The sequence below is a fragment of the Chelonia mydas genome, chromosome 5 (assembly GCF_015237465.2).
Source record: "Chelonia mydas isolate rCheMyd1 chromosome 5, rCheMyd1.pri.v2, whole genome shotgun sequence".
Taxonomy (NCBI): Eukaryota; Metazoa; Chordata; order Testudines; family Cheloniidae; genus Chelonia; species Chelonia mydas.
This window is the reverse complement of record NC_051245.2, coordinates 38,765,138-38,790,545: the sequence shown is the minus strand read 5'-3', so window position 1 is coordinate 38,790,545 and position 25,408 is coordinate 38,765,138. Positions and strand designations below refer to the sequence as shown.

At 41.8% G+C, this 25,408-nt stretch overlaps 1 protein-coding gene across 7 annotated transcripts in view; it reads right to left on the bottom strand.

Annotated features, from left to right (window-relative positions):
* Positions 1 to 25,408, bottom strand: part of IPO11 (importin 11) — a 295,900-nt gene that overhangs the window by 253,107 nt on the left and 17,385 nt on the right. For all 7 annotated transcript variants that reach the window (XR_006291241.1, XM_043547525.1, XM_037902875.2 and 4 more), the window contains exons 4-6: positions 22,247 to 22,347; positions 6,873 to 6,945; positions 1,556 to 1,759 (exon numbers count right to left, since the gene is read on the bottom strand). Coding sequence is in view for 6 of the 7 variants with exons in the window: in XM_043547525.1 (XP_043403460.1) it covers positions 1,556 to 1,759; positions 6,873 to 6,945; positions 22,247 to 22,347 (378 nt within the window). In the remaining variant the exon portion in view is untranslated. The remainder of the gene's footprint in view (positions 1 to 1,555; positions 1,760 to 6,872; positions 6,946 to 22,246; positions 22,348 to 25,408) is intronic.

Genomic DNA, 25,408 nt, shown 5'->3' with positions numbered 1-25,408 from the left:
CCCAGTCTCACCAGATTCCTAGCCCCAAACTATTCCTTTCCCATCCCCCCTGTCCAGCTCTTGTTCCCTCTGCATTCAAGTCAGTCAGCTTCCTCCTCCACACTTCCCATGAGCCAGCAAGGGGGTCACTGAGAGCACTGGAGACGCAGACTCCTGGCTCTCAGTTCCATTTCCCGGCATCACTTTGGCACATTCCATTCTTCTGAGCCACACCTAGTGTGGAGCATGCCGAGTCACTCTGTACGTATGGTGCACATTCAGTCTGGCCAGCAGTAGGAGTTGTTAGGGAATGGAGCGTGCTCAGGGTGGATGGAATCTTCTGGCACTTTAGATGCTGAATTCTAAGAATTCTCTACTGAGCATGAGCAAACCGAGTTTTCAATGCCTTGTAATTTGGCCAAACTTGGGGGGATTTTCACAGGACAAGCAAAAGACACATCCCACCTGATAAATTTTGAGTCTCTGCTCCAAAGCAGGGAGGCTATGATGGGATAGTGAATCATAATGGTCACCCACCCCGTCACGTGGCATGGCCCTTTAAGAGGCTGAAAAGATGCTGCTTAGGAAGGACTAGAAAACTTGATTAACAGAACCCAACTCCAGGGAGGAGAGCTGGGGAGACTCCTAGATAAGGAGAAAGTGTAAAACTAACCAATAAAGTTGTATTCCAAAGAGGAGGGCTGGGGATTCTTGTGAAAGGAAGGACTGAAAAGGGGTAATCCCAAGAAGGAACTGGGAAGGTTTCCCAGAACAGAGGCTGTTTACTGACATAGGAAAGAGTCTCCTGAAGGAAGGAGCCAGCCAGAGACAGCTAGTTAGACCAAGCCCAAGGTGATAAATGTCCCCGGGTGTGTCTGAGTGAGCTTCTACTTGTGCTTATGGCTGTCAATAGTAAATTATAAATAATAAATAATAAAACACTTGCAAGGAGGTTGCTCTTTGATTAAAAAAAGATCTGTCTGGACTTGTTTATAACCCAGGTTAAGGGTAGTGAGGAAGGGTTCTCCTGTGATGTCATACCAAACCGAAAGGGGCACACACCGGACCTCCACACCATCACAGAGCCACTAAAGCTTCTCAGAGAATAGGTCACCAGAATTTTTTTTTTTTTTTAAACACAGCAAAGCAATGTATTTTTCCCTAGCCTCATACTTGTAATTACTGAATCATGTTGGTTAAAATTTAAACAAACAAACAAATCAGCCTGAGGAAGACATCTAGCATGGAAAATTTCAGCCCAATGGTTAAAAGTTTGTGAGAGTAATGCGCAACTGAAAACAGGATCTTATCATGGAAAGCATCAGGCAACCTAATAGGTGATACTACCAGCTCACCTTAGCCTACTTTAAAAAAAAAAAAAATACATTACATATTATGACTCATGTCATGTATAGAGAATAAATAACCATTTATGACACCCTTTCACATGTAAACCTCCCATGTACCCACTTCCACAACCATCACAAACTTTTTTAAACAAATATGTAAAACTGCATTTCTACTCCTCTCTCAAGCCCAGAATATTACATGTTGCATTATCAATAGTGTTACTTACATCATAGAAAAGTTTCCTATCTGCAGCAAGTCGTTTAGATGCCAGAGTCTTAGTAACATGATAAAAAGTAAGTAATGCTCTGTGTTGGCGGAGGTCATCTTGGATTTTCACTGATTCTAGAAGAGTAGGAATAAGCTCTGGCCACTGTCTAGGGCAGTCCAGCCTAGCAACTTTAGCAATCAACACAGAGATCTGAGTGGCTATCTGCAGAGAAAACAATTACCAGAAAGATACACATAAGGCCAAGACAGATTTCATAAAATTTACATTCCAGAAACATAACTTCTGTTACATTTAATAAACCCGCTATTAAAATTTTAAGCTAGTTGTTTAGTTGAGACTTCAGCCAACATTTTACTGTATTACTGGATTTTAAAGGGCAACTAGAGTCATTGTACACATTTTAGCAGCCCTATTGTAGTTAGGATTCAGTAATTTAGAGACCATTCTTGACCCAATGAAAAGTTTTTAAGCTGACCTCATTTCCCTTCCTGTTTAATTCTATAAAGTTTTTTTACACACACACACACACACACACACACACACAGAAGATAAACACACATATATAGAAAGCTAGGTAGTGTTAACAATACATATGGCACTCATCAGCATAGTATATGAGCACCACTTCCTGTTTCTGTACATGGCCTTTTTGCCTTCTCTATTTGTATAAAGGTAAGAAAAGTGTAGGCAGAACATAATGCTAAAAACAGGCTGTAGCCTCAAACAGCCACAAACTAAGTGCTTGGAGCAGCTAAGCATTTAAGCACATGCTTAAAGTTATGCACTCAATGCACTTTACTGGATCAAGGACTTAGCTTGCTAGTCTGCTTCAAGCAGCAGTAACTTGTCCTATTTCCCCCTGAGATTTGCCATGGATGACTATGTTTTGGGGGGTTTTATGGGTTGGATTCAAGAGCAGACTCATCACCCTTTTCCAGCAGCAGCCAGTCTGTACAAATTAAAACTAAAGAGGATGGTGTGTGTTTGTGTAAGTCACTAGAACTACTTGTGGTTAAACTCATCCGTAAGTGCTTTGCTAAATCAGAACCTGAGGCAGCTTGCAAGCTTGCAGTACGAAGAGTTGCCCAGGTTCAAAAACCAGTATTGGCCCCTTGCTCCATCCAAAAAGACATCTTCCAGTCAGGAGGGTCAAAAGATATGCTCCAACCAGCCAAAGAGAGACAAAGCAAGCTATGGGGACAGAGGGAGTTTGCAAGGGTAAAAACATATAACTTGTTTCATTGCTTCTTTAATTGTCTGACCTAAGTTTTGATATCTCCAATTTCCCGTGCAACACCCCTTCCTGCCAGTTTTTTTATTATGTCATTGGCAGTAGAAGGAGGTAGAGTTGCTGGTGAAATTCAGATCCTGTTTTCTCTTCCTTCCCAACAGCAGCACAAAGGGCTAACAGGAACAGAAAGGCTGTCAGCAGCTTAGGTAGATCTGCAGGATAGCCTAAAAAAAAAGTATTCACGAGGGTTGGTTTTGTAAGCATCAGAATCAGCCGACTGATATCCACAGAAGCACTTTGATTCTTTGTACCCTCCATATGGTCGATTTATTCCTGGGGTGCAGGGCTGCATCCACATATCTTGTGGATTCCCAAAAATCAGAAACTCTACTACTCACCAGATAGTAATATCCTACTTATTTAATCTCCATGCACACACACCTTTTTCTATAATTTGTCTGGATTTATTTGTCTATATAATTTAATTTGTCTGAGTCTTCATTTCCCAACCTTATGAGCAACATTATGCACGACTGTAGTGTTCATGTTACAGACCTGCTGTCAGAAAACAACAATGAATACTGTTCACCAAGAACCCAACCCATCAAGCTGTACAGTTGTCCATGATAAATACACCAGGTAGACAGTAAACCAGATTACGGGCACTTAGGTACTACAGAGAAAGGTGCCTGTGAATTAAGATACAAAAGAAACTTCATACTACTGCAAAAGACAAAAAGGTTTTAATCCTTTTTAAAGGCATCTTTCTTGAAGCCCTAGCTATTTCACAAATTGAAATGCTCAAAAATGGAAAAAATGCTCATGTAGTTTAATGAATAAAAATACACATAGGTGCCAGTGTGACCATGCAAAATTTCAGTTTGCAAATAAAGCACCTGAGATGGTGGAGATCGAGGAGGGTTCTCCAGCTACTCTTCATTTTGGGAACCAGGAAGTATGATGAGCAAAAACCCTTTCCTTGGTACTGAAGAGTTACACCCACTCTGTTGCTCCTTGTTGTAAGAGGGATTCTACTTCTTGTATGAGAATCTCCTCATGAAAATGGCCCCTGAAAAGGAGTGAGGATGGGGGTTTTGGAGGGGCAGAGAGGTAAATTTGATCACAAGCCTATTTTTCTGTTGTTATTGCATTCCAGAGATGGAAAAATAGTGCTAGATGATCCCCAAAGGGTGTATGAGAATTGGCAGGTGTTGGCGTCACTGGTTTGCAGCTCTTGAACACCAATCAAAAATATTGTTTAGATGGGAGCTGGAACTGGGATGATTATATTTCCACAGAAGGTGCATGGAAACACAGAAGGTGCATGGAAACAGAACTTCTGAAAGCTTTGCCTCTTATGGAGTGGCACATAAGGTTGAGCTATTGGTCTAAGCTTCTATGACTGGCTGTGGCATTTTCTCTTTGGGGCAGGGGTACATATCCCAGGGAGCAGGTGATGGTCCTTTAGAGAGTGTAAGGATTCATCTGTTTTTTGGTTAAAAAGATGAGTTTCTTCAAATGGCAGGTCCTTTGTGATATTCTGGACCTCCCTGGGAAACCCCAAAGCATGAAGCCATGATTCACATCACATCACAAGATGTATCTGCTGTGCATCTACCTCTGATTGAAGAGTGGTTCTGGCAACCAACTTGCCTGCCTCAATGAGAGCTTGAAATTGAGCTCTATATTGTTGCGGAAGATTGTCGACAAAGAGTGTGAATTTGCAATAGTTCAAGTAATCATACTTAGCCAACAGTACTTGGCAATTGGCTATTCTGAACTGGAGGCTAGTAGAAATGAAAACCTTCCTTCCCAATAAATCAAGGCATATACCCTCCTTATTGACCAGAGTAGATCTAGAGTGTTGCTGTATAGATGTTTCTGTGGTAGCCTGGACAACCAAAGAGTTAGAAGCAGAATGAGAAAAGAGAAATTCTGCCCCTCTGGATGGGACAAAACAGTGTTGTTCTTTCCTCTTAGGGGTATGGATGCAAGTGACTGGGATATGTCAGAGTGTTCTAGTTAGTTCCAAAATGGTTACATTAACAAGAAACACAATTTGGCTGGATCTGGAGGATTGGAGGATCTGTAGCTCCTCCGCAACCCTAAGTAACAGTTCCTCGAACTGCTTATAGTCATTGTGGGGATGGAGATGCAATCATTGGAGTGACTGCTTCATCCAGAGATCCTGAGAACAGTCTTGATGTTATGGGCAAAACTGCCAGATCCAGCTCATAATCATCCCTTTCCATCGGGTCAGGAGGACTCTCTTGCTGTCCTCTCACAGGGGAGGAGTAGACTGACCCCCTAATGGATTGTGTCAACTCTGCAAGGTGGTACAGGTCCCACAGTCTCCATTACGGGCACTAAGCTGGGTCAAAGAGTGGTTGGGAAGGTCCCCATGGCATGGGGTACCAACTGCTTCAAGGCAGATGCTGAGGTGGGTGTTGGTTTCAGAATGATCCAGGTCCCCTATCTGGGAAAGCATGCCTCAGTAGAGGAGACATTGGTTCTTTGTGTGGTTCAGAGACTCCTGAGAAAGAAAACACTTATTCTGAATCTATCAGCAGTTCTCTCCACTGGAGGGAAACCATGGTTGGATGACGGAATGGGAAACAGACACCTCCCACAAGCTGCATCTCTTGGTGGAATCCAGACCTCCATTATGAGGTAAGGGCAGGACTGTGATGGAGACTGGGGATCCGGGAAAGCAAAAATGTTGTTGGGGTAGAGTAAAACTCTGCTCTCCCTGGAGCACAAAGGGTCCTGGCCTGCCCAGAATGACAGAGCTAGCGCAGCTACAGTTTGTGCCACAGTTAAGTAAGGCAGAGCCAATGCTGCTGGTGGTTGAGGCTCCCTATGTTTGGCTTTTGTCAGTGTCATTGTTTATCGGGGTTTAGGCTTAAGTTGGTACCAGAGCACTGTCACTGGAGCGTGGTCTGGTAGCAAAGGAGCCCTGTATTTGGGGGCTCCCTTGTCATGATCCTGAGACTTAGGATTTTCTAAGTCCTCATGGGATGAGTGGGAAAACTTATTTGACTTATGCAGGGTTGTATCCAATTTTGAAGAGGTTTTGGAGGAGAATTTGCTCTTGTTTTTATGAGAATGCTCCTGCCCTCCCGACAAGACCCCAATGTGGGATCTGTGGGAGTAGATTCCCTAGCTCCTAAGTCAGACCTCACAACAGGATGTATACTTATTGCTGAGTCAGGCTGATGTACTGGAGGGGGATCCTCCAATCTGAGTCCGACTGCTTTCTCCATTAAGCAGTTCTTAAGACGAAATTCCCACCCCCCTGGGGAAGGAGCAGCATATACTGCACCTTGCCACAATGTGAGCTTCCCCGAGGCTGTACTGGCAGCACTGATGGTCATAACTGATTGAGAAGAAGTGTTGACAAGAAGCACAGATTTTGAAGCCCAGAGTCCTGTACATAGTTCAGCACCCGCAATGGGGTACTGGTGGAAGGGATGAAGAATCTAACTAACTATAAACATAACTAAAAACTATCAAGTAAAATTCTCATCTATTTACAAAATATATACATATGATTGAACAATAAAGGAAGATGAAGCTCTGAATGCTGGAGTTTCCAACCCAGACCGAGCAGCAGGATGAAGGAATTGGAGAGGTAGACAGTCCGCTCTGCCCTTTATCTCCGTGATTAGAGGCACAAGGAGAGAGAGGGCACATGTACGGACCAACAGACACTGCCTTCACAGTGGAATAAACTTAGGGAGCAGCACTCAAAGAATGAGTCTTTAGTCTGCCTCAGACAAACCCAGAAGTGCAAAAATTAGTTATTTTATAACACAAGAAGATACAAATTTAATTCTGAAATATAAGAGGGTGTAATTATGGTAATCCATTCAAATTAAGAAAAACTTGATACTTAAGAAAAGCTTTATTCTGTGATAAAATCTTATATCCCACATTAACATGAAATACTATCTGAAAGGAAACATGAAAATTGGAAATTCTGTCACATCTCATTTTTAAACTTTCATTAAAAAAAAAAAAGTTACATCCCAATAAGAGCACTTGTTAAGAGAATAACTAATCATCATTAATTTCATTACTAACCTGATTCACTGGTTCATTGAAGCTGGTGATGAGCCCAGCACGCAATGTAGATTTCTCCTCTTCCGAAAGAGCACTGTTATAATAAGATGTTTAATTAACATGTTATATTTTCAAACTATAAATCCCCCCCAACTTATAATGCATATTTATAGAGAGTTATTTTTATAGGTTGTATCAGTAAAAAATCTGAAGACCCAGGATGGATAAAAATCAATGATTTTTTGAAAAATCAAAATATTAGATTTGTTAATTTAAATTGAACATTTTTAATTTAAATTGTTTTTACTACTTACATTAGATACAAGTTTATTTTTTTAAAAATAACCTATTTAAAATTAAATTTGAAATTGACAACCTATTGTGAGACATATACTTATAATCTATTGAAATCTTTTAAAATTAAACAAAATATAATATTAAGCAGTATACGTTTGCTGCCAAGTTTTAAAGAAAGTCAGACCACTGAACGGCTGGAAGTCACTGGTTAAGCACCTGGAACCATAACATGATGAGCATGCTAAACCAGCTTTTGACAGCAGTAGCCTCTTCTGCAGGTGCAGTGAGAATATTTTCTTCATTTTAGCTTATTCAACTAGTTCAGCTCAATGACTAGTTTATTCAAAGTTAAGAAACCAATTAGGAACTGGAAAAGCATGAAAGCTTGTTTTTTCTTCCAATCAGAATCAAAAGTAGGTGTGAGAACATGAGATCTACTAGTTCTAAAATCTTCCAGGACATGACGACCTGAAACAACCACTTCACTAACTAAGGATAATACGTCCTTTGATTAATAAATCAATCTTAAATGCAAAACGTGTTTTAATAATTTTTTTTCTTATGTATCTACCACATTTAAGGTAATTTTATTTAATTAATTTTAAAAAATAAAATGCTGGTTTTGTGCATGTTTAATTGAATTCCAATTTCCATCCAAATAGAGCATAACACAAATCACAAGTCACAAATCACAAGTAATGTCATTCAACATTTTCTAACATACTGTAAAAATTAATAATCTAAATATATGTAAATTAAGCTACATAACTGCTTAATTGGTGTAGACAGAGCATATCCTCTGGCTTATAAGAAAGGAGAACCAAATTTAGTGTAAAGGTATTTAGTGTATTTAGTTGCAAATTAACATTTTAATGGTTACCAACCAAAGAAAAAACCTTTCTGTGGGAAAATAACTAAAAAAGTACAAATGCAAAATATGATTAAAATCAATTATTTAAATCAAGGTTTCCTGTATCCTGATTTAAATCAAGATTAAAATCAGTGATTTAAATTGCTCTGATTTAAATCAATCCACCCTGAAAAGACCCATTTCCATTTGAGTTTAATACATCTGATTGGATGAAGAATATTTTCATGCATATAGTTTTCTTGCTACTAAAAAAACTTCAGCCTGGTGAAGTATAAAAAGATCATTATTCAGGTCATTGACATTTGAGAAAGTGGAGAGACAATAGGAGGACACAAAGATGGACGAATACATGAACTTATGAGACCTTTTGTCATCAACTTTTTATTGACTTCCAGCAGGGCATATAAATCACGTTGCAAGTGGTTGTGTGTAACTAGGTAATACACACAGACTTATGACAGATTTATCTTGGTTGCAATCCATTATTAACAGACTCAAACCCAACACATATATCCTTTTGCAAGTTATTTGTGAGTGTAAGACAAATATAGAAAACAGGATCAAACTGACACTGTGTATGAAATATTATGTATAGAACTGTAAGCTGATGTACAACAAGGAGGGATGAACAGTGAGGGACCTAATGCAAGTAAATAATACTTTTTACTTTATCTTTATACAGCGCTGTACTTTTCACCAAAGTATTTTAAAGTATGTTTCAAACAATTAAGCCTCAAAACACCTATGAGGTTATTAGATATTGTATCATTTTCACATAAGGTTAAATTAAGCTCCAAAAAGATTAAGTGATATTGACACAATGCAAAAAACATTATAATTAAGTCATTCTGCTGATTTTTAAACATGCATTTTCTTGTTTTCCTTTCATATCGTCACTACAGGGCAACATTAAAGTTGTTTGGATTACATAACAGTAAATGTTTATAACTTAACATGTTTGGATTTCTTAAAAATTAAATCTTAACTCTGAATTTCCCTACTTGATTTTGGGATAATTACAATATCCCAGTAATGTTTATTTTTATCCTAAATTGAGATGCGCTATCAATTTTAATTCCATTTTAGCATTGCTTTGTCTGGGAATTTCCTTGCTTTTACGTAATTAAAAACTACGTACATGAACACTAAAACAAGAATCTCCAAGAGAATGTTATAATGTGATAGTTCTAATTATATGACAATATGAAGTATCAACATTAAATCATTTTAACTTGTATGACCAGATTCACAATAATTTACCCCACTCTAGGTTGTGCAAAACACACAGACCAATTCAACTGAGTTCAGAGCTGCTTTGTTTTGCCACAGCAGCAAATCCCAGTTTTCCCTGTCCCTGTTTTTGTACCTCCCTGTATTCACTTGTGAACATGGAGAGACCTTAATTTCTCCCTGCCTCTCTCCCTGCATTCATCTGCATGCATGTTCCCCCTCTCTCTCACTTTCGATATTGAACAGATCCAGTGCCAACAGTAGCTTTAGAAAATAAAATTTTAGGATTAAGTCATTTGTGCCATTGCTTATCACAACTGAAAATGTATCTGTCAGCAGGGGCAGGAGCATAAACCTTCCTTCAGAGAAACTCAAGAACTGTCCTTGATCAAAATGGCCTCTAATCTCCCATTGTTCTCAACGAGAATGAACCAAGTTGCTTTCTGGGAAAATGGATACCCGCTATGCAAAGACACGGATACAATCTGAAGGCCCAAGTCAGTTGACATGGGCCAGCCGTAGCTGTGCCAGAAGTCTTCTACCACAGTATAGACATACCCTAAGTCCTACTGAGAAACAATAGGAGAGAAAAGACCTTCTTAAAAAGGCCAACAATCAAAGGCAATTCTTCTATACTATAACTTTATTGGTTACCCCCTTTTGAAAGTAAAACTTTGATTTATGAATATTAATGGCAAAAAAGACCATTAATTGTAAAATTACAAAATCAAGCACTCAGAATTAGAAAATGCTACAATTTAGGTTGATCGTTCAACTTTAATTCTGACCCATCGGACATTCAGCTTTATTCAAGTAAAGCCTTTATACTACATGATCACAAACTATTTTTCCACGGTACAGGAGAAAGCCATTGCAGCAGATCTGTCTCATCTGGAGGTTTATGGGTGTGGCTGCTTCAGAAGAATGCAAGAGACTTAGCAGGGCCTAGGACAAAAGTAGGCAAACTTTCTGGCCCGAGAGCCACATCTGGGTGGGGAAATTTTATGCAGGGCCATGAATGTAGGGCAGGGGCAGGGGTGCAGGAGGGAGTGCGGGGTGTGGGAGGGGGTGCAGTGTGCAGGAAGGGGCTCAGGGCAAAGGGTTGGAGTGCAGGAGGGGGCTCATGCCAGGGGGTTGGGATAGAGGAGGGGTGTGGCAGGGGTCTCAGGGCAGGGGGTTGGAGTGCAGGGTGCAGACTCCAGCCCAGCGCCACTTACCTCAAGTGGCTCCGGAGTGGTAGGGGTGCGCAGCGGGGCTAAGGCAGGCTCCCTACCTGCCCTGGCCCTGCACCACTCCCAAAAGTGGCCAGCATGTCCGGCAGTGGTTCCAAGGGCTGGGATGGGGCAGGCAGCTCTGCCGCACGCTACCCTCACCTGCGGGTACCACCCCCAAAACTCCCATTGGCTGCGATTCCCTGTTGCCGGCCAATGGGAACTGCGGGGGAGAGTGCCTGCAGGCAAGAGCAGAGCACAGAGCCCTCTGCCCCACCCCCCACCCCTAGGAGCTGCAAGGACGTGGTGCCAGCCGCTTCCGGGAGCAGCACAAGGCCAGGGCAGGCAGGGAGCCCCCCTTAGCCCCGTTGAGCCATGGGGCTGGCAATCCCGTGGGCTGTATTGAAAGCCCTGACAGGCTGGATCCGGCCCGCCGGCGGTAGTTTGCCCTTGCCTGCCCTAGGAGTACGCACAGTGCAAGCGACACATGAAAATTAAGAATAAAAAGCTGTAAACATTCTACTGCACATGTACAAAGCAGTATTGACAACCTCTAGTTTTAAAAAAATCATGAGTCATGTCCCAAAAAGGTCAGACTGGCTCAAAAATCATGAGATTTTAAAAAATAATAAATGTCTTACTTGCTTTCCAATTTTTGAACCTTTAGGACTCACATTTATCAGCTTTTCTCTGCATCCATGAGGCTAGAAACATTCTCTTTTAAAAATGAGAGTTGATATTCTCATGAAATTGTATTACTTCAAGTCCTGGGGCTTGAAAACTCCAAAAGCTCAAACACGTCTCTTTCACCAACAGCAGTTGGTCCAATAAAATATATTACCTCATACACCTTGTCTCTAGAGATAGAACTGGTGAGACAAGTGGTGGTCCAGGAAGGTCCTGTCCTAGGTCTTCACAAGGATGGTGTGAGTAAACAATTGTCCTGATACTGATATAAGGACAATTCTGTACTGTTTACCTACTTGTTTGGCTTGAAGCGCTTGTGCTTTTACTAATTGTGTTAATAAAGCCATTGCAAATTCAAAAGGATGAGCATTTCTCTCATGCATGTCAGGGTTCCAAATTAATAGTAACTCCTAAGTCCAGGCCTTATCACGGGACAAGAACTTGTCAAACCACAGAGTGTTAACTGGGAATTCTGAAGTAATTTCAATTTAATTAATACACAACCAACAAAAGTAAGAACCAACTGAAAACAAAGGATTACAATGGGAAGGGTTATGCAACTTTAATACACATATCACTACCACTCCAAGTATGATAAATATATAGCTAATCAAAAATTAGAAATTCAACATTTGAAACATTCTGACATTTTGTCCTTAAGGATACTTCTGTCTTGTTCTAAGGCATTACATCACCTACACGATCTCCCGCAAACTCTCACATTTGAACCCGTTACATTCCCCACCCATCACCAACATGTTGAGTCTCCCTCTCCCAGCCAAAAACTGAACACTTCTCTCCAGAATCAGCATAGGCACCAACTAGAGCCATGGTTCTCAAACTTTTGTACTGGTGACCCCTTTCACATAGCAAACCTCTGAGTGCGACCCCCCCTTATAAATTAAAACCATTTTTTTAGATATTTAACACCATTATAAATGCTGGAGACAAAGCGGGGTTTGGGATGAAGGCTGACAGCTCGCAACCCCCCTGTAATAACCTCGCAACCCCCTAAGGGATCCCCAGTTTGAGAACCTGTGAACTAGAGAACTGCTGAAGAACATGCCGAGTGATTTCCAGCGTTTAAGTCTCATGCCTCTACCAAATTTCCAGCTCTTGCCCATGAAAGTTAGCATAAGATATGAACTCAAACATTGATCCCACAGCCTTCTACTCCTGTGGGAATTCTGTGCCACTGCACACGTGCAGAATACATGTCCCCCAAAGATTTCTTTGCTTCCCTGCAGAAAAATGACTTCTAACGGGGAAGTAAAAGGAAGCCGCAAGAGCAGTCACGTGCCCTTCCCCAGCACTGCAGGTACGTTGTTTCAGGCACCTGAAGCAGCCAGAAGAGAGTTAAATCACCACAGGGGGGTAGGGCTGGTGATGCCACATCCAATGGCAGGCTCAGCTGCTAGTCCCAGCTGGGCAGGGGACAGGGAGAATGGAATTCCCTCTTCCCCTGTAAGGAGTGTCAGGGTCAATGCCAGGTCAGACCCACACCCAGAAATCTCCCTGCCTGTGCACTCCCCCAATTCCCCGCTTCCTGCCCGCATCGTGCCTCAGAGACGGGGGGAGGAGTCACTGTACAGGGAGCTGCTCCATACATCCAACCCCTATGCATCTGGACCCCCCCTCATGCTCAGATCCCCCTGCACCCAAACCCCCACCCCGATGAGCCTCACCCCGTGCATCCAGAGCCTCTCTGCATCCAGTCCGCGCCCTCCTCCCCGCCAAGCTCCACCAACCCTGCATCTGGATCTCCACCCCTGCACCCAGACCAACCCCCACTGAGCCCCCCATATTGGAACCCCCACCTGGACCACCCAGATGAGCCCCCCTTACCCAATCCAACACCCCCATCCCATTGAGCCCCAACCAGCTGCACCCACACCCCCACCCCACACCCCCAGCACCCAGACCCTGCCACCAAGCCCTATTTGCCCCACACTCAAATCCCCCCACACCCCGCTAAGCTCCAATCACCTTCACCTGGACCTCTCCCAGAGTCCTATTCCCCCAGAATCCCCACACAAGCCCCTGTGCATCCAGATCCCCCACACACCCCTTCCCAAGCTGCCCGCATTCAGATTGCCCCACACAGAACCTTTTCACTCCACACACTAAACCCCTCCACATTTGGATCCTGCTGCTCTGAGCCTGCTTGCCCCCACACCTGGATTGGGGGCCAGCGTTGGGCGTACATGTGAGACTCTGGCCCTCTCAATTGATATCTTGGTGCATCTGGCACAGAGGGGCAGGCCCCAGGGTATTTCTGGGGCAGGCCAGGCACTTCTGCTGTATCCGGGTCATATGCAGCCTCACCGCCAGCCCATGTCCCGGGGTGTGAGGGAGGACTGCAGGGTGGGCTCCCACCTCTGTGCAGCCAGTGGCCTGTGCTCCGCTCTGCCATCCTGGAGCCTCCACATTTATTTATTGACAAATAAAATATGCAGATTTTTTAAAATATTGTGTGCAGAATTTTTATTCTTTTTGTATCAAAATTTTAATTTTTTTGACACAGAATTCCCTCGGGAATAGCCTTTTGAATCACATAATAGATCTTGGTAACTGCAGTTCAAACAACATTTGTCATCCAACAACTACTGAACTGAAAATGAAAATGAAAATATTTTTCATAAAAATTCAGTTTTATCATAGAATAATTCCCAAAACTGAAGGAACGATTTAAGAAAATCCTAGAAGGAAGATGCGGGAATGGCTGAGGGTAGGTCTACACTAGAAATGTAAGTCGACCTATATTAGGTTGACTTACAGCCACCGCAGTAATTACTGTGGTGGTACATGTCCACACTACCCTCCATGGGTCAGTGGAGCACTTCCACAGACCTATGAGGGCCAGTGTGGAGAGATGAGAGCCCGGTTTCTCAGCTCCACTGGCAGCTCCCTGCTGGGAGCCCGGCTGCCCTACAGGCTGCCGGCAGGATCTCGGCAGGCCGCCCTCCCACCTCCGCTCCCTGTTCCCTGCTGGGAGCGCAGAAGCCACCGTAAGCTGCCTGGGGCTTCACGCCACCCCATTTTCCGCCGGGCACCAGGGGAAGCTGCCTTGAGGGTTACAGTGAAGAGAGAACTCTAGTAGCCACTTATTCTGGACTTTTGCTGATGTGCAAATGCTGACAGTATATCATAGCCCAAATTTTTCATTCCAAATGTGGCACTTTTAGAATGATTTCTTATACCATTAGGTCAATAATAAGAAAGGTTTTTGCTAAGTCCAGAAACATCTTTCACAGTTTACTGCCATGAAAACATATTGCTATATTGGAAAACTGAGGGTCCTTTAGAAGAGGCAGCATTTGAGTGAAAATTCTTCATATATATAGCAATAACATACTAGAAAAACAGATTAGGGAAGTCAACTTTTATGCAAATATAGTTTTAAGCTTTCCTTTCACATTTATTTAATGTAACTTCTTATACAATTTGAGTCTATCTATTACTATATAATTTAACCATTTTTCACTCTTGTAACATACCATATTGCATACGACTGTAGTTATATATCTTTTTTAGAGACGTCTGAATGAAAAAATTGTTAGACAATGGCATATTGTGTATTCAAAATAAGGAATTTTTAAAACATTTTATCAGGATTTACAGATTATACAGTGCCTGAAAGAAAAAAAAACCTCACACATTAACTGTTGGCACATGGAAAGATCTCTAGCAAAGGACCTAAATGATAATTTTCAGCAGAATGTAAGCTTTCACCTAAATCATTTCTATCAAGCCTTTATGGCTGCAGAGAGACACTTACAAATGTTAAATGAACCAGTGTTATCTTCCTGAGTTTGCTGACAGTTCCAGAATCTACATTCCTTTTCATAGTTTTCTCAAGCAACAGAGAAAAACGTACCAGACACTAGCCAGACTGATTCCCTTCTAGGATTCAGTTCTCCCAGCAAATACCACTAAGTTCCCTATTGTTTAAAATATGTTATCTTAAAAATATACCTTTTAGCCTAGTCTAGACAAGCCTTAAAGGTCCAAGTCAATACAATACAGAGCAAAATGAGATGTGGTCTTACATCAAACATTTATAGCAATTTTCCTAGTTTTCAGTGACGTTCCTTTCCAGCTACATCACATATACTCTCCTCTCTCCTACTCCCCAGATTAACTTAGACAAATTTATAGTATATGGGTAAATTTTCAAAAGTGCTTTAAGTCTCATTTTCAAAATGAATTTAAGCACTTAGGAGCCTAAGTCCAATTGACTTGCAATGAGACTTAGATGCTTATGTATCTTTTTGGAAATGGGACGTGGATGCTTTTCAAAATTTTACCCTACTGTTTTTGAATAGCTCTATAAAAGTGGAAAATATGTTCAGGAAACAGTAATTCCAATTATTGATCTGAAGTATCCAGATTCCATTTAAAAAAACAGACATTACCATAATTTTATTTCGTTAGACCAACAGTTCTCAAATTGTGGGTCAGGACCCCAAAGCGGATCGCAACTCCATTTTAATGGGGTCAAAAGGGCCAGCTTTTGACTTGCTGGGACCTGGATGAGAAGCTGAAGCCTGAGCTCCACCCCATCCCTGGACGATGGGGCTCAGTATCCGGGCTCCACTGCACCCTTCTCTCCCCCGCCCCACCCCTACTCCTCCCCGGGGTCATGTAGTAATTTTGTTGTCAGAAGGGGGCTGCGGTGCAATGAAGTTTGAGGACCACTGAGTTAGACATATCAAGTACGTCTTAAAAAATAGCCAATCACAAAAGCCTATACTTCTGAGTGACATTTTCTGATATTTGTAAGCTACTGTGCTTACAATTAAGAAATTTAATCTTGATTGTAAAAGTAACTATTACAAAAGGATACTCTTGGGAAAAACAGAAAGCATTAAAAAAACTACTGAATTGCTAATTTTCTGCATACGTTTTCATTTATTTTGTGTATTATTTAACAGGAACTCATCCCATATGCCAAATTTTCTTTCCACTCAATCCCACAATAGTCATATCTGTTAAATATATACACCCAACTCAACCTTCATATAAAAACCATAATGTGAAAGATTTAGAATTAGGGTTCTACTACAGGATCAAGTAGGAGAAGATGGACTATTCAGGAGAAAAATTTTCAGACACAAATATCTTCTGATAAGCAAATGTGGCAAAGTGCTGAAAAGCACTTGAAAAATTGATTTGTGCACAAGTTACGTATCTGAGGTTTATTCTGAACGTATTGATCTTTCTAAGAACTGTCAAGTGCGCAAGAGAAGAAAAAAAGCAAAAATATGCTCATTAATAATTACATGTAATAAAATGTCTCAAGACACTTTAAAAACAAGAAACTCATGTTTACAGAACACTTTTTTCTGAATTGATAAGCAGCTCATGTGATGCAACAGTGACATCTGCTGGATGGGAATTGCCCATTCATATTATGTTGAGCCCACTGCAAAAGACTTGCTGGAGAGTCAAAAACCGAGAGAGATTGTGATCTTCCCTTAATATTTTAAGTTGTAATATAATTATTTAACAGAGAAAATAATTATTTAATAGAGAAAGTGACTGTAGTACCATTTGCTAAATTAACTTCACTTCAGTGCTAAAATTCATGGACTGAAAAGCTAGGACAGGCAACACTATTAAATTGCTTCAGTTGGAAGTCAGAAAGATAGGAGTTGGCATCAGAGGTACTGAAATCATTAAGGTTTGGGCAATTAAACACTTTTTTTCTTTTGACTGGAGGGGAGGAAGAGGGGGACTTGCTCTTGCTCTGTTATGAAGTGTGGAAAGAGGAAAAACAGACATTCACATTCAAATAAATATTTTCTTTTGTCATTTCTCTTTGGAACCATTTTAATAAACTGTTACTATTTCTAAACCAGAAATCCAGGATGAAAGACAAATTATCCTGAGCACTCACAAATCCAAGCATAAATTTGGTGTAAGAGATCATTATTCAAGTTGCTACCACAATAACCTAATTGAGGGGCACCACATATACAAGAACCAAGTGAAAAGCAATCCACAATAGCAAGAAAAACAATGCAGCAAAGGAACACAAGCTCAGAAAAGAAGACAGCTTTTAAAAACTTCCCCCAGAGAAAAAAGCGAGGAGCAAGAAAAGCACCAACTTAAGGAGGTGTTGAATGTGTAACAGATAGAATCCTAGAGACAACTGGCGAGATTATAGCCCCTGCCCAATTCCAGCGACAAACAGGGAGCTGTAAAGAGGCCATAGCAGCCTGGGCAATAACCCCTGCTCTTTTTCAGCCCCTGGCATGGGTGTTTTTTTGTAGCAGGAGGGAGAAGTGGCCATAGCATTCAGCACTACAGACGTTGATACTCCTGGGGGAATTCTGTGGGACTGCGTGCCCTCAGAAAACGCCCCACCCCCAACCAGAATTCCTGTGCTTCCCTGCAGAAAATATGGGTGCAGTTCGGGGGGCCCCAAACAGAGGCGAGGCATGGGGGGGCACACGGGGTTATGTACCACTACCCTCCCTCTCATTTCTGCAAGGGCAGAGCTGCTCAGCTGAAGGAGGCTGAATCTCAGCTGTGCTGACTCTGCAGCTGAACACTGCCTCCTGGGTCTTAGTGCCAGTTGTGATCCCCTTCTGTGTAGTAGGAGCCTTCCTGTTTTCTGTGCAACAGTGAGTGCCTGCGGTGGGGCTGGGGAAATGAGGGAAGGTGGCTGATGGGACGGGGGGAAAAGGCAGTGGGGAAGGAAGGGGTGGTGGAATAGGGCAGGGGGCGGGGAATGTGGGAGTGACGGGAGGGGAATGGGGCAGAGAAGGATGAAATGGGGAAGAAAAAGGGATAGGGGAATTCCCCTGGCAGCAGCTAGGGCTCTCCCATTATGCAGGCCCATCGACCCCTCACCCTGACAAGCCCTATCCCCCCTACACCTGGAACCCCCTATGACCCCACCCCACTGAGCCCCAACCAGCTGCACCTGGACCCCCACCCCATCAAGCCCCACTCCTCCAACACCCAGACCCCCACAGCGAGCCCCACACACCCAGATCCCCATCTCCCCACACACACATCCCGCTGAGCCCCAACCACCTTCACCTGGATCCCCTGCAGAGTACCATTGCCCCTGCACCCAGAACCCCCAATGAGCCCCTGTGCATCTAGATCTCCCACTGAGCTGCCCACACCCAGACTGCCCCACACAGAACCCTCTCTCCCCATACCTGGATCCCCCACACTAAGCCCCTCCACACTTGGATCCTGCTGGGCTGAGCCTGCCCACCTACACCTGGTGCACCTGCCAAAGCGGGGCAGGGCCCCAGGTTGTTTCTGGAGCAGGCCCAGCCCTTGCACTGTGTCAGGGTCAGATGCAGCCTCACTGCCAAGTCCCTGTACCGGGGAGGTGGGGGCTTCAGGGTGATCTCCCACCTCAATTCATCCAGTGGCCTATACTCCCCACTGCCATGCTAGAGCCACATTTATTTATTGCCAAATAAAATTTGCAGAATTTTAAAATATTGTGCACGTAATTTTTATTTTTTGGCTCAGAATTCCCTCTGGAGTAATTCTAGGCTGCTGAACAGCCCACAGGAAGCCATGGGGAGGCAGCTGTAAGCCTCCATGTCAAGTAGAAACTAGGTGGTACCTTCTGTGTTCTTGAGAGGCCCAAATGCTATGCTGTGCCTATGTCAGGAAGAGAAGTGATGACACTGCTAGAGAGACAACATTGTCAAAGTAAGTAGATGCCAGACAAAAGGAAAAGGAGAAATCAATCTCTCCTAGAATAGGGGATATGAAGTGCTGCAAAAAAGACATGTAAGTACATACTTATCAAGCTTAAGCAGCTGGACTACTATGCTTGCAATATATCCAGGTGCTGTACAAACAATTAAATCTGCTTTAGAGGAAGCCCATTACCCAGTCTAGCAGCTAGAACTAGTATTGCTTAGATCAGCAACTGGAAGAAAAGATGTTATAGTCAGCCCTGGTGTGAACATACATTAGTTCTTGGTATGCCCAAGTCCTTTTCCCCAGACCTGGGGAAGAGTGGAGGGGCCAAACGAAGTTCAGTGAGTCACCTTCTCATTTTCCAGAAAACTCTTCAACTATAAAATAGGGGCTGTTGTCTTCCCTGTGGCCCCAGCAGGTCTCCCATTCTCTTCACCTCCAACACCACAAGATGATTATGGTTACTTCCTCCAAAAGTCCATTATTAAAAATAGTTGCGGGTACAAATATATAGAATATTGTTATTCTTAATCTATTCACAAAGCAAACATGCCTTAGTCAGTCTTACTACCTGTTACATTTTTTTGAGAGCGCGGAGCAGAGATTCCTGGAGCTTTTTTGTCTGAGAACCCTTTAAGAACGATATCTTTAGAAAACTGGTGTTGTAGTTGATGCTCTGCGGCAATATGTATTTTAATTGCATACCTCTCAGCTGCCTTCCTCTGCAAAGAAGTTATGATTATGTAATTTCTTATTCTTTTCCTGTTTTAGTAGTTTGTTGCAAGTAAGAAAAGAAGTGAAGGTTATTTTCAGTGTTCCAGTTACCTCAGCAGCAATAGCGTGGAGCTAGCTCTGGTAGAATCAATAGAATAGAAATTTAGATTTATGGGAGTTCCCACAAAGCCCAAGCACAGACCCAAGATTATTAATTTATTTAAATAATTTGTGGTGAGCAATAATTGGTGTTTCTTATTGACTCTCCACAAATATGTAAATAAGATGGCATCCTAGATGACAGATGTGTTAATTAACATATCTTGATATCGTTTTTGCTATATAAAAAGATTTTTTTAAAGCTACTCTTGTAGACTTCTTAAAGCACCTCATGGCAAGAACTGTACCCTTCATAAATTTCGCATAGAGCTCACAGACTTTAGAATGGTTCAAAGTTGATAGCAAACAATCCAAAATGAACCACTTGATCAGTCCAGAAATATTCAAATGGGCTGGTTCTCAAACGAAAGATGAACAGCATAAAATTAAAGTTAATAAACTGAACCGCTTTTACACCCTAAAATAGCATGTTTCAGATATTTCTCTCTGAAACACCTTCCCTGACTAATAGGGAGTTTTCTTAAAAAAAAAAAAAAAAAATCTCCCTTGAAATATGTAAGAAGTTTCCAGAGGAAGTTAGAAATGAGATCAAAATAGGGCTTATAATGGAAATCTAGTAGCAAATTTAACATGGAGTCACACGCAAACAATTCAACTTGCAGCCAATTTACTTTTCCCAGGAGAAGACAATGGATTTTACCACTAAGATAAAGACTGGCAGATAAAAATGAAAATATACTATAAATATAAACCTCTTGCCACAGTAGGTTTCCACTTGTTGACCAGTGCTCCTTATTTAATAAGAACCATTGGTGTAAACCAAAGCAGCATTATCTCTCTGTGAAAAGAAATCTCAAAGGTATGCGCCTTCCTCCTCACTCAAACTGGTATTTGGCCCTGAAAGATTGGCAATTCCAAATGTAAGATGTCAGCATTGCAGGCCAATAAGAATATGCATTTAAGAATACCCTAGCAGTTCAATTATATAGTCATTGGGTGTTGTATTATGAACTTTTAAGGTCTTGTACACTGCACAGCTACATAAAATTGCCTCCCTCCCCCCAACAGCTGTATCTTCTCTTAACCTAGTTTGTAATCTCTATGAGGTGGAAACCATCTCTCTGTATATGTTTGGACAGCACAGTGAGGCGACGTTCTTCATTCTCAAATTTCTAACACAATGCAAACAACAAATGATCTTGAACATGGTCACAGTGTCCATCACTATTCTTGTCCAGAAGAACAGTTTATGTAGTCCCTGTGCAAAAGGCATTCCTATTAGCCACCTTAGATACAGCAAGGAAAATACAAAAATGCTGCCACATCTTCACCAACTGGTTCAGAACAGCCAATTCCAGAAAGATCGGGCTTGCGAATCCAGCCTACATTATCTACTATTCAAACTATATTGTGACTATAATATCCCACTATTAGTAGTAGAAGTAGTACTAGCAGCTACAAGCCCATGTTGTCACACAGGTGAGGCAGCTGGGCCAAGTGATCCACCATCTGCGAAGTCCCCCTCCTATAATCAATGACACTGCTATGTGCAAATTAGGTGTAGAGTAAGGGTGGTGATTGGTTGAGTTACCTCTGACATCACAATGGTCCAAGACTCAAAGTCAAAATGGCTGAGAACTTAAAAACAGGACAATAACAGACCATGCATCTCGGTGATGATCGACTCTGGTGATATTCGGGACAAAAAGAGCTCTCAACCACGCTCATAGCTGTTTCCCTCACTTCACACTTATTCAACAGATATTGTAGGCTTCAGTGTGACATAGTGTGTGACAATCTTGGAAGCTTATTGTACAGATTACTGTACTGTATTGGAGAGTTACTGGATCAGGACCCCAAAATGCCTCCCTTATTTAACTCCTGATATAGTGCTGGGAGTCCTAAAAAAATCTGTACTCGCATCTACGCCTAAAAAGAAACTATCCTGTAAGACATATATAGTTATACATGGTTTCATATTATATTATGATAGCAACCCCAGGTAAATTTTAGGTATATGGTTTGGTAGACAAGAATAATGGTGAAATTTAAGTTTATTTGTGGAACCTTAATTGTGAATTTCCACATCATCAAAATGACCCAAAATTGGAACAGAAAGGGCGTAGGTCATAGATTTCGAGACATCTCCCTGATCTCTAATTTCCTACATCGATTGTAAATCTGACACATACACCTACAGTACAAGTTCTAGACAAATAGAGTATAAGAGTAACCATAAAATATCCAAAAGAGCCTTTAATGTTTTCAAATGACTGTCATTACTAAGACTTTCAGATAGCCACTGTTCAGTGCCTACCACAAAAATCTAGTAAACATGACTAGACTGGGTAACACAGTCCTTAAAAGAAACACAACACAGACCAAATTGTAAGTGCCAAAGTATGAATAAACTAGTTCATTAATGAGTTATTTGGCTTTTTCACGTCCCTTCCAGTTGTCTTATCTATAACTTCCAGGCACATTTCTTCCCTCCTATCAGTTATATATATATATTTTTTTTAAACAGTGGTGAAACTGTAACAAAATCTACTCTAACATGTAAACAAAGGGAACATACAACTTACTGTGGTGCTACACGCCTCCAATAGCGGTCAATTCCATTTTTAAAGTACAGCACAGCTAACCACCTTACATTTACATCCAGAGTATGATTTGTAAAGATATTCTGTAAAGAAAAAAAGTTAAAACGTTATTTACTTCTTGGTCTGGTCCACAAGTCTCCCAAAGTTAAGACTTCCCCTTTCTTCCAATCATCATAATGAGTGATACATTTTTCCCCATGTCATCTTTATTGTACATACACAGCAAATTAGATCTGTGTTTGTAAGATCTCATCCAGAAGAACCTTCAATACAGTAAATTGATTGAACTCCATTTAGTTACATCATGGGAAAATAATAGGCTAAGGCTAGCTGGATTTGAATTTTTCTTATTCCTTGGAGTCTAGATAAGTCAAACCTGAAGATTAGACCTCTAAGTGATGCCTCTGAGGATGCAACAACCTTCCCAGATTATCTTATCTTGCCATCCAATACTCAGAGCATGGTGAGGGAGGCAGTATAAGAACCTAGATGAATCAAAAATGCCCATTTTTTGTTGTTTAAATCAGTTGATCTATCACCCTCTAAGTATTTTTGCTTTGACTCGAGGAATTAAACAAATGAATCCAGAAAAGTAATATGTACTGTTGGCGTGAAGAACATGGAAGGCATTTGTATAAATCTGTGTGTGTGTGTTTTATATATATTTATATCTAGCTGTCTGCAGGTTTGGTGGTTATTGTATTGCTGGCTAACAACTGACCGTGGGTTAAATCCTGCAGGAACACAAAACAATAGTTGTAGACAGAATTCAATTGCCTGCCGTTCAGTTGCACAATACCTAGTCTCCTTGTCCAACTAATCCCAACCCTCGCCCACCCAAGCACCTCATCTGATCCCAGTCTCTCCCCAACAACACTGTGACGTTGCACCCCATAATGCTTTATAGAAATATGCTTATAAGTATAAATATGATATAACTGGAATATGTTTTATGCTAGATATGCCATGTAACATATCTTTGCAAAGGTTATGTTCTTCTGCATGTATTCATCCTATTTGTATGCATGTATCATTTTTATATCTGAAGTTATGAGCATTGGCTCTATGCTTGTATTTAAAGTATTTGCTGTAGAAAGCACCTAACGCAGATTTAGTCAACGTAGTGTGAAGGGGTTATTCAAGTAAATGGAAGTACTTGGCTAACATTGGATCTTGATAGATGCCAATCCACATCTGAGCTTTCCTGGAAACATTCGTGTTAACATGTGGGCAATGGCTCAGCCTGTAGAGAACTGAGTCATGCATGGACATGTGACTTGCCCATGTCACTCCAAAACTCCATCTTGTAGCTGTGATTCTACATGGGGAGAGAGAGGGGGGTTTCCACCCACAAGAGAGAGACTATATAAGCCCCTGGAAATCCCTCCATTTTGTCTTCAGCTGGCTCAGAAGATAGCCTCTCCACCCCAAAGAGATGCCTGAAAGAAACTGGGAAAAAGGACAGTAACTACAGGGGTGTGAGTGATTGCTCGACCCAGACTAGGAGGAAGTCTAGTCTGTAAAAGAAGCTTATTGGAACATCTCTGAGGGTGAGATTTACCTGCATTTAGTTTCTTACTGTATTAGGCTTACACGTGCGTGTTTTCTTTTTTTTGCTTGGTAATTCACTTTGTTCTGTCTGTTACTACTTGGAACCACTTAAATCCTACTTTTTACATATAATAAAATCACTTTTTACTTATTAAATTAACCCAGAGCAAGCAATTAATTCCTGGGGGAACAAACAGCTGTGCATATCTATCAGTGTTATAGAGGGAGAACAATTTATGAGTTTACCCTGTATAAGTTTTATACAGAGTAAAATGAATTTATTTGGGGTTTGGATCCCATTGGGAACTGGGTATCTGGGTGTTGGAGTCAGGAGCACTTCTTAAGCTGTTTTCAGTTAAGCCAGCAGCTTTTGGGGGACGTGATTCAGACCTGGGTTTGTGTTTGTAGCAGGCGAGCATGTCTGGAACAACCAGGCAAGGTACTGAAGTCCCAAGTTGCAGGGAAAACGGGCTCAGAGGTTGTCCCAGTACATCAGGTTGCAGTCCCAAGGGGGTTTCTGTGACCCAACCTGTCACAAGCACTTACTGGCTCCCAGTCTCTGCATCCCAGTTTCCCTCCTCAGCTTCCAGACCCAGTCTCTCCCAACCCCAACTCCCAGTCTCCCCCTCACTACTCCCCTGCCAGTCTACAGTCCCAGTCTCCCTGCCAGACTCCTCCTTTCAATTTACTCTCCCACACCCACCCTCTTGCAAGTCCAGCTCTTGTCCTCTCTGAAAATCAGCTTCCTCCTGTATATGCTGCATGGGCCAAGCAAGCAGGTGGTCACTGACAACTCAGAGGAAACCACAGCAGACCAGAATCGCAATTGCAAGAAGAGTTCTGCTCAGCCTGGAACATGCCCAGCCTTGTCAGAATCTTTGGGAATTTAGCAGCTAAAATCTAAGAAGTCTCTAATGAGCATGTACTAAGTGCGATATTTAAAAGGTTTAAAACGTGAACAAATTTGGACAGATTTTCATAGGGAATTAAAAGCCATATCCCTGAAAAAGCCCACCTCCCTTACCAAAATTTCAAAACCCTACCCCAAGCATGGGGGCACTAGGACTTTTCAAATTTATTTCTGGTGCCCTCAATTACGAGCAGAGCAACCTATCTTTTCCTTAGCTTCATTCTCAGAAATGGCTGCAATATTTTAGCTGAAGTTTTCCAGAAAAATGCATCCAGAAACAGAACCCAGCATGGAAAATTTTGGCCCAAATGGTAAAGTCTAACAAAGTTATAATCAAATGAAAACAGAGTATTATAATGGAAAGTGTCGGTCAACCTTAACAAGTGATAATAGCCCCACCTATAATACATGTTCCTTTTATTTTTAATCTATACATAATTGGAACCTCTAACTTTGATTCAGACAGATGGCCTTTCTCCCCTAATAAGGCAGAAAGAGCCATTGCCTACTATACAGTAACAGCGGTTCTTCAAGATGTTGTTCGTGTGGATTTCCACTCTCCTACATGAGGCTCATATACACCTAGAGACTGGATTCTTTTAAAGAGCAGTGTACACTGAGGCCCTCTGTCCACAGTGTGCCCTGTGCCTCCTCATGCTCCCTGTGAGGACAGAAAGAACCCT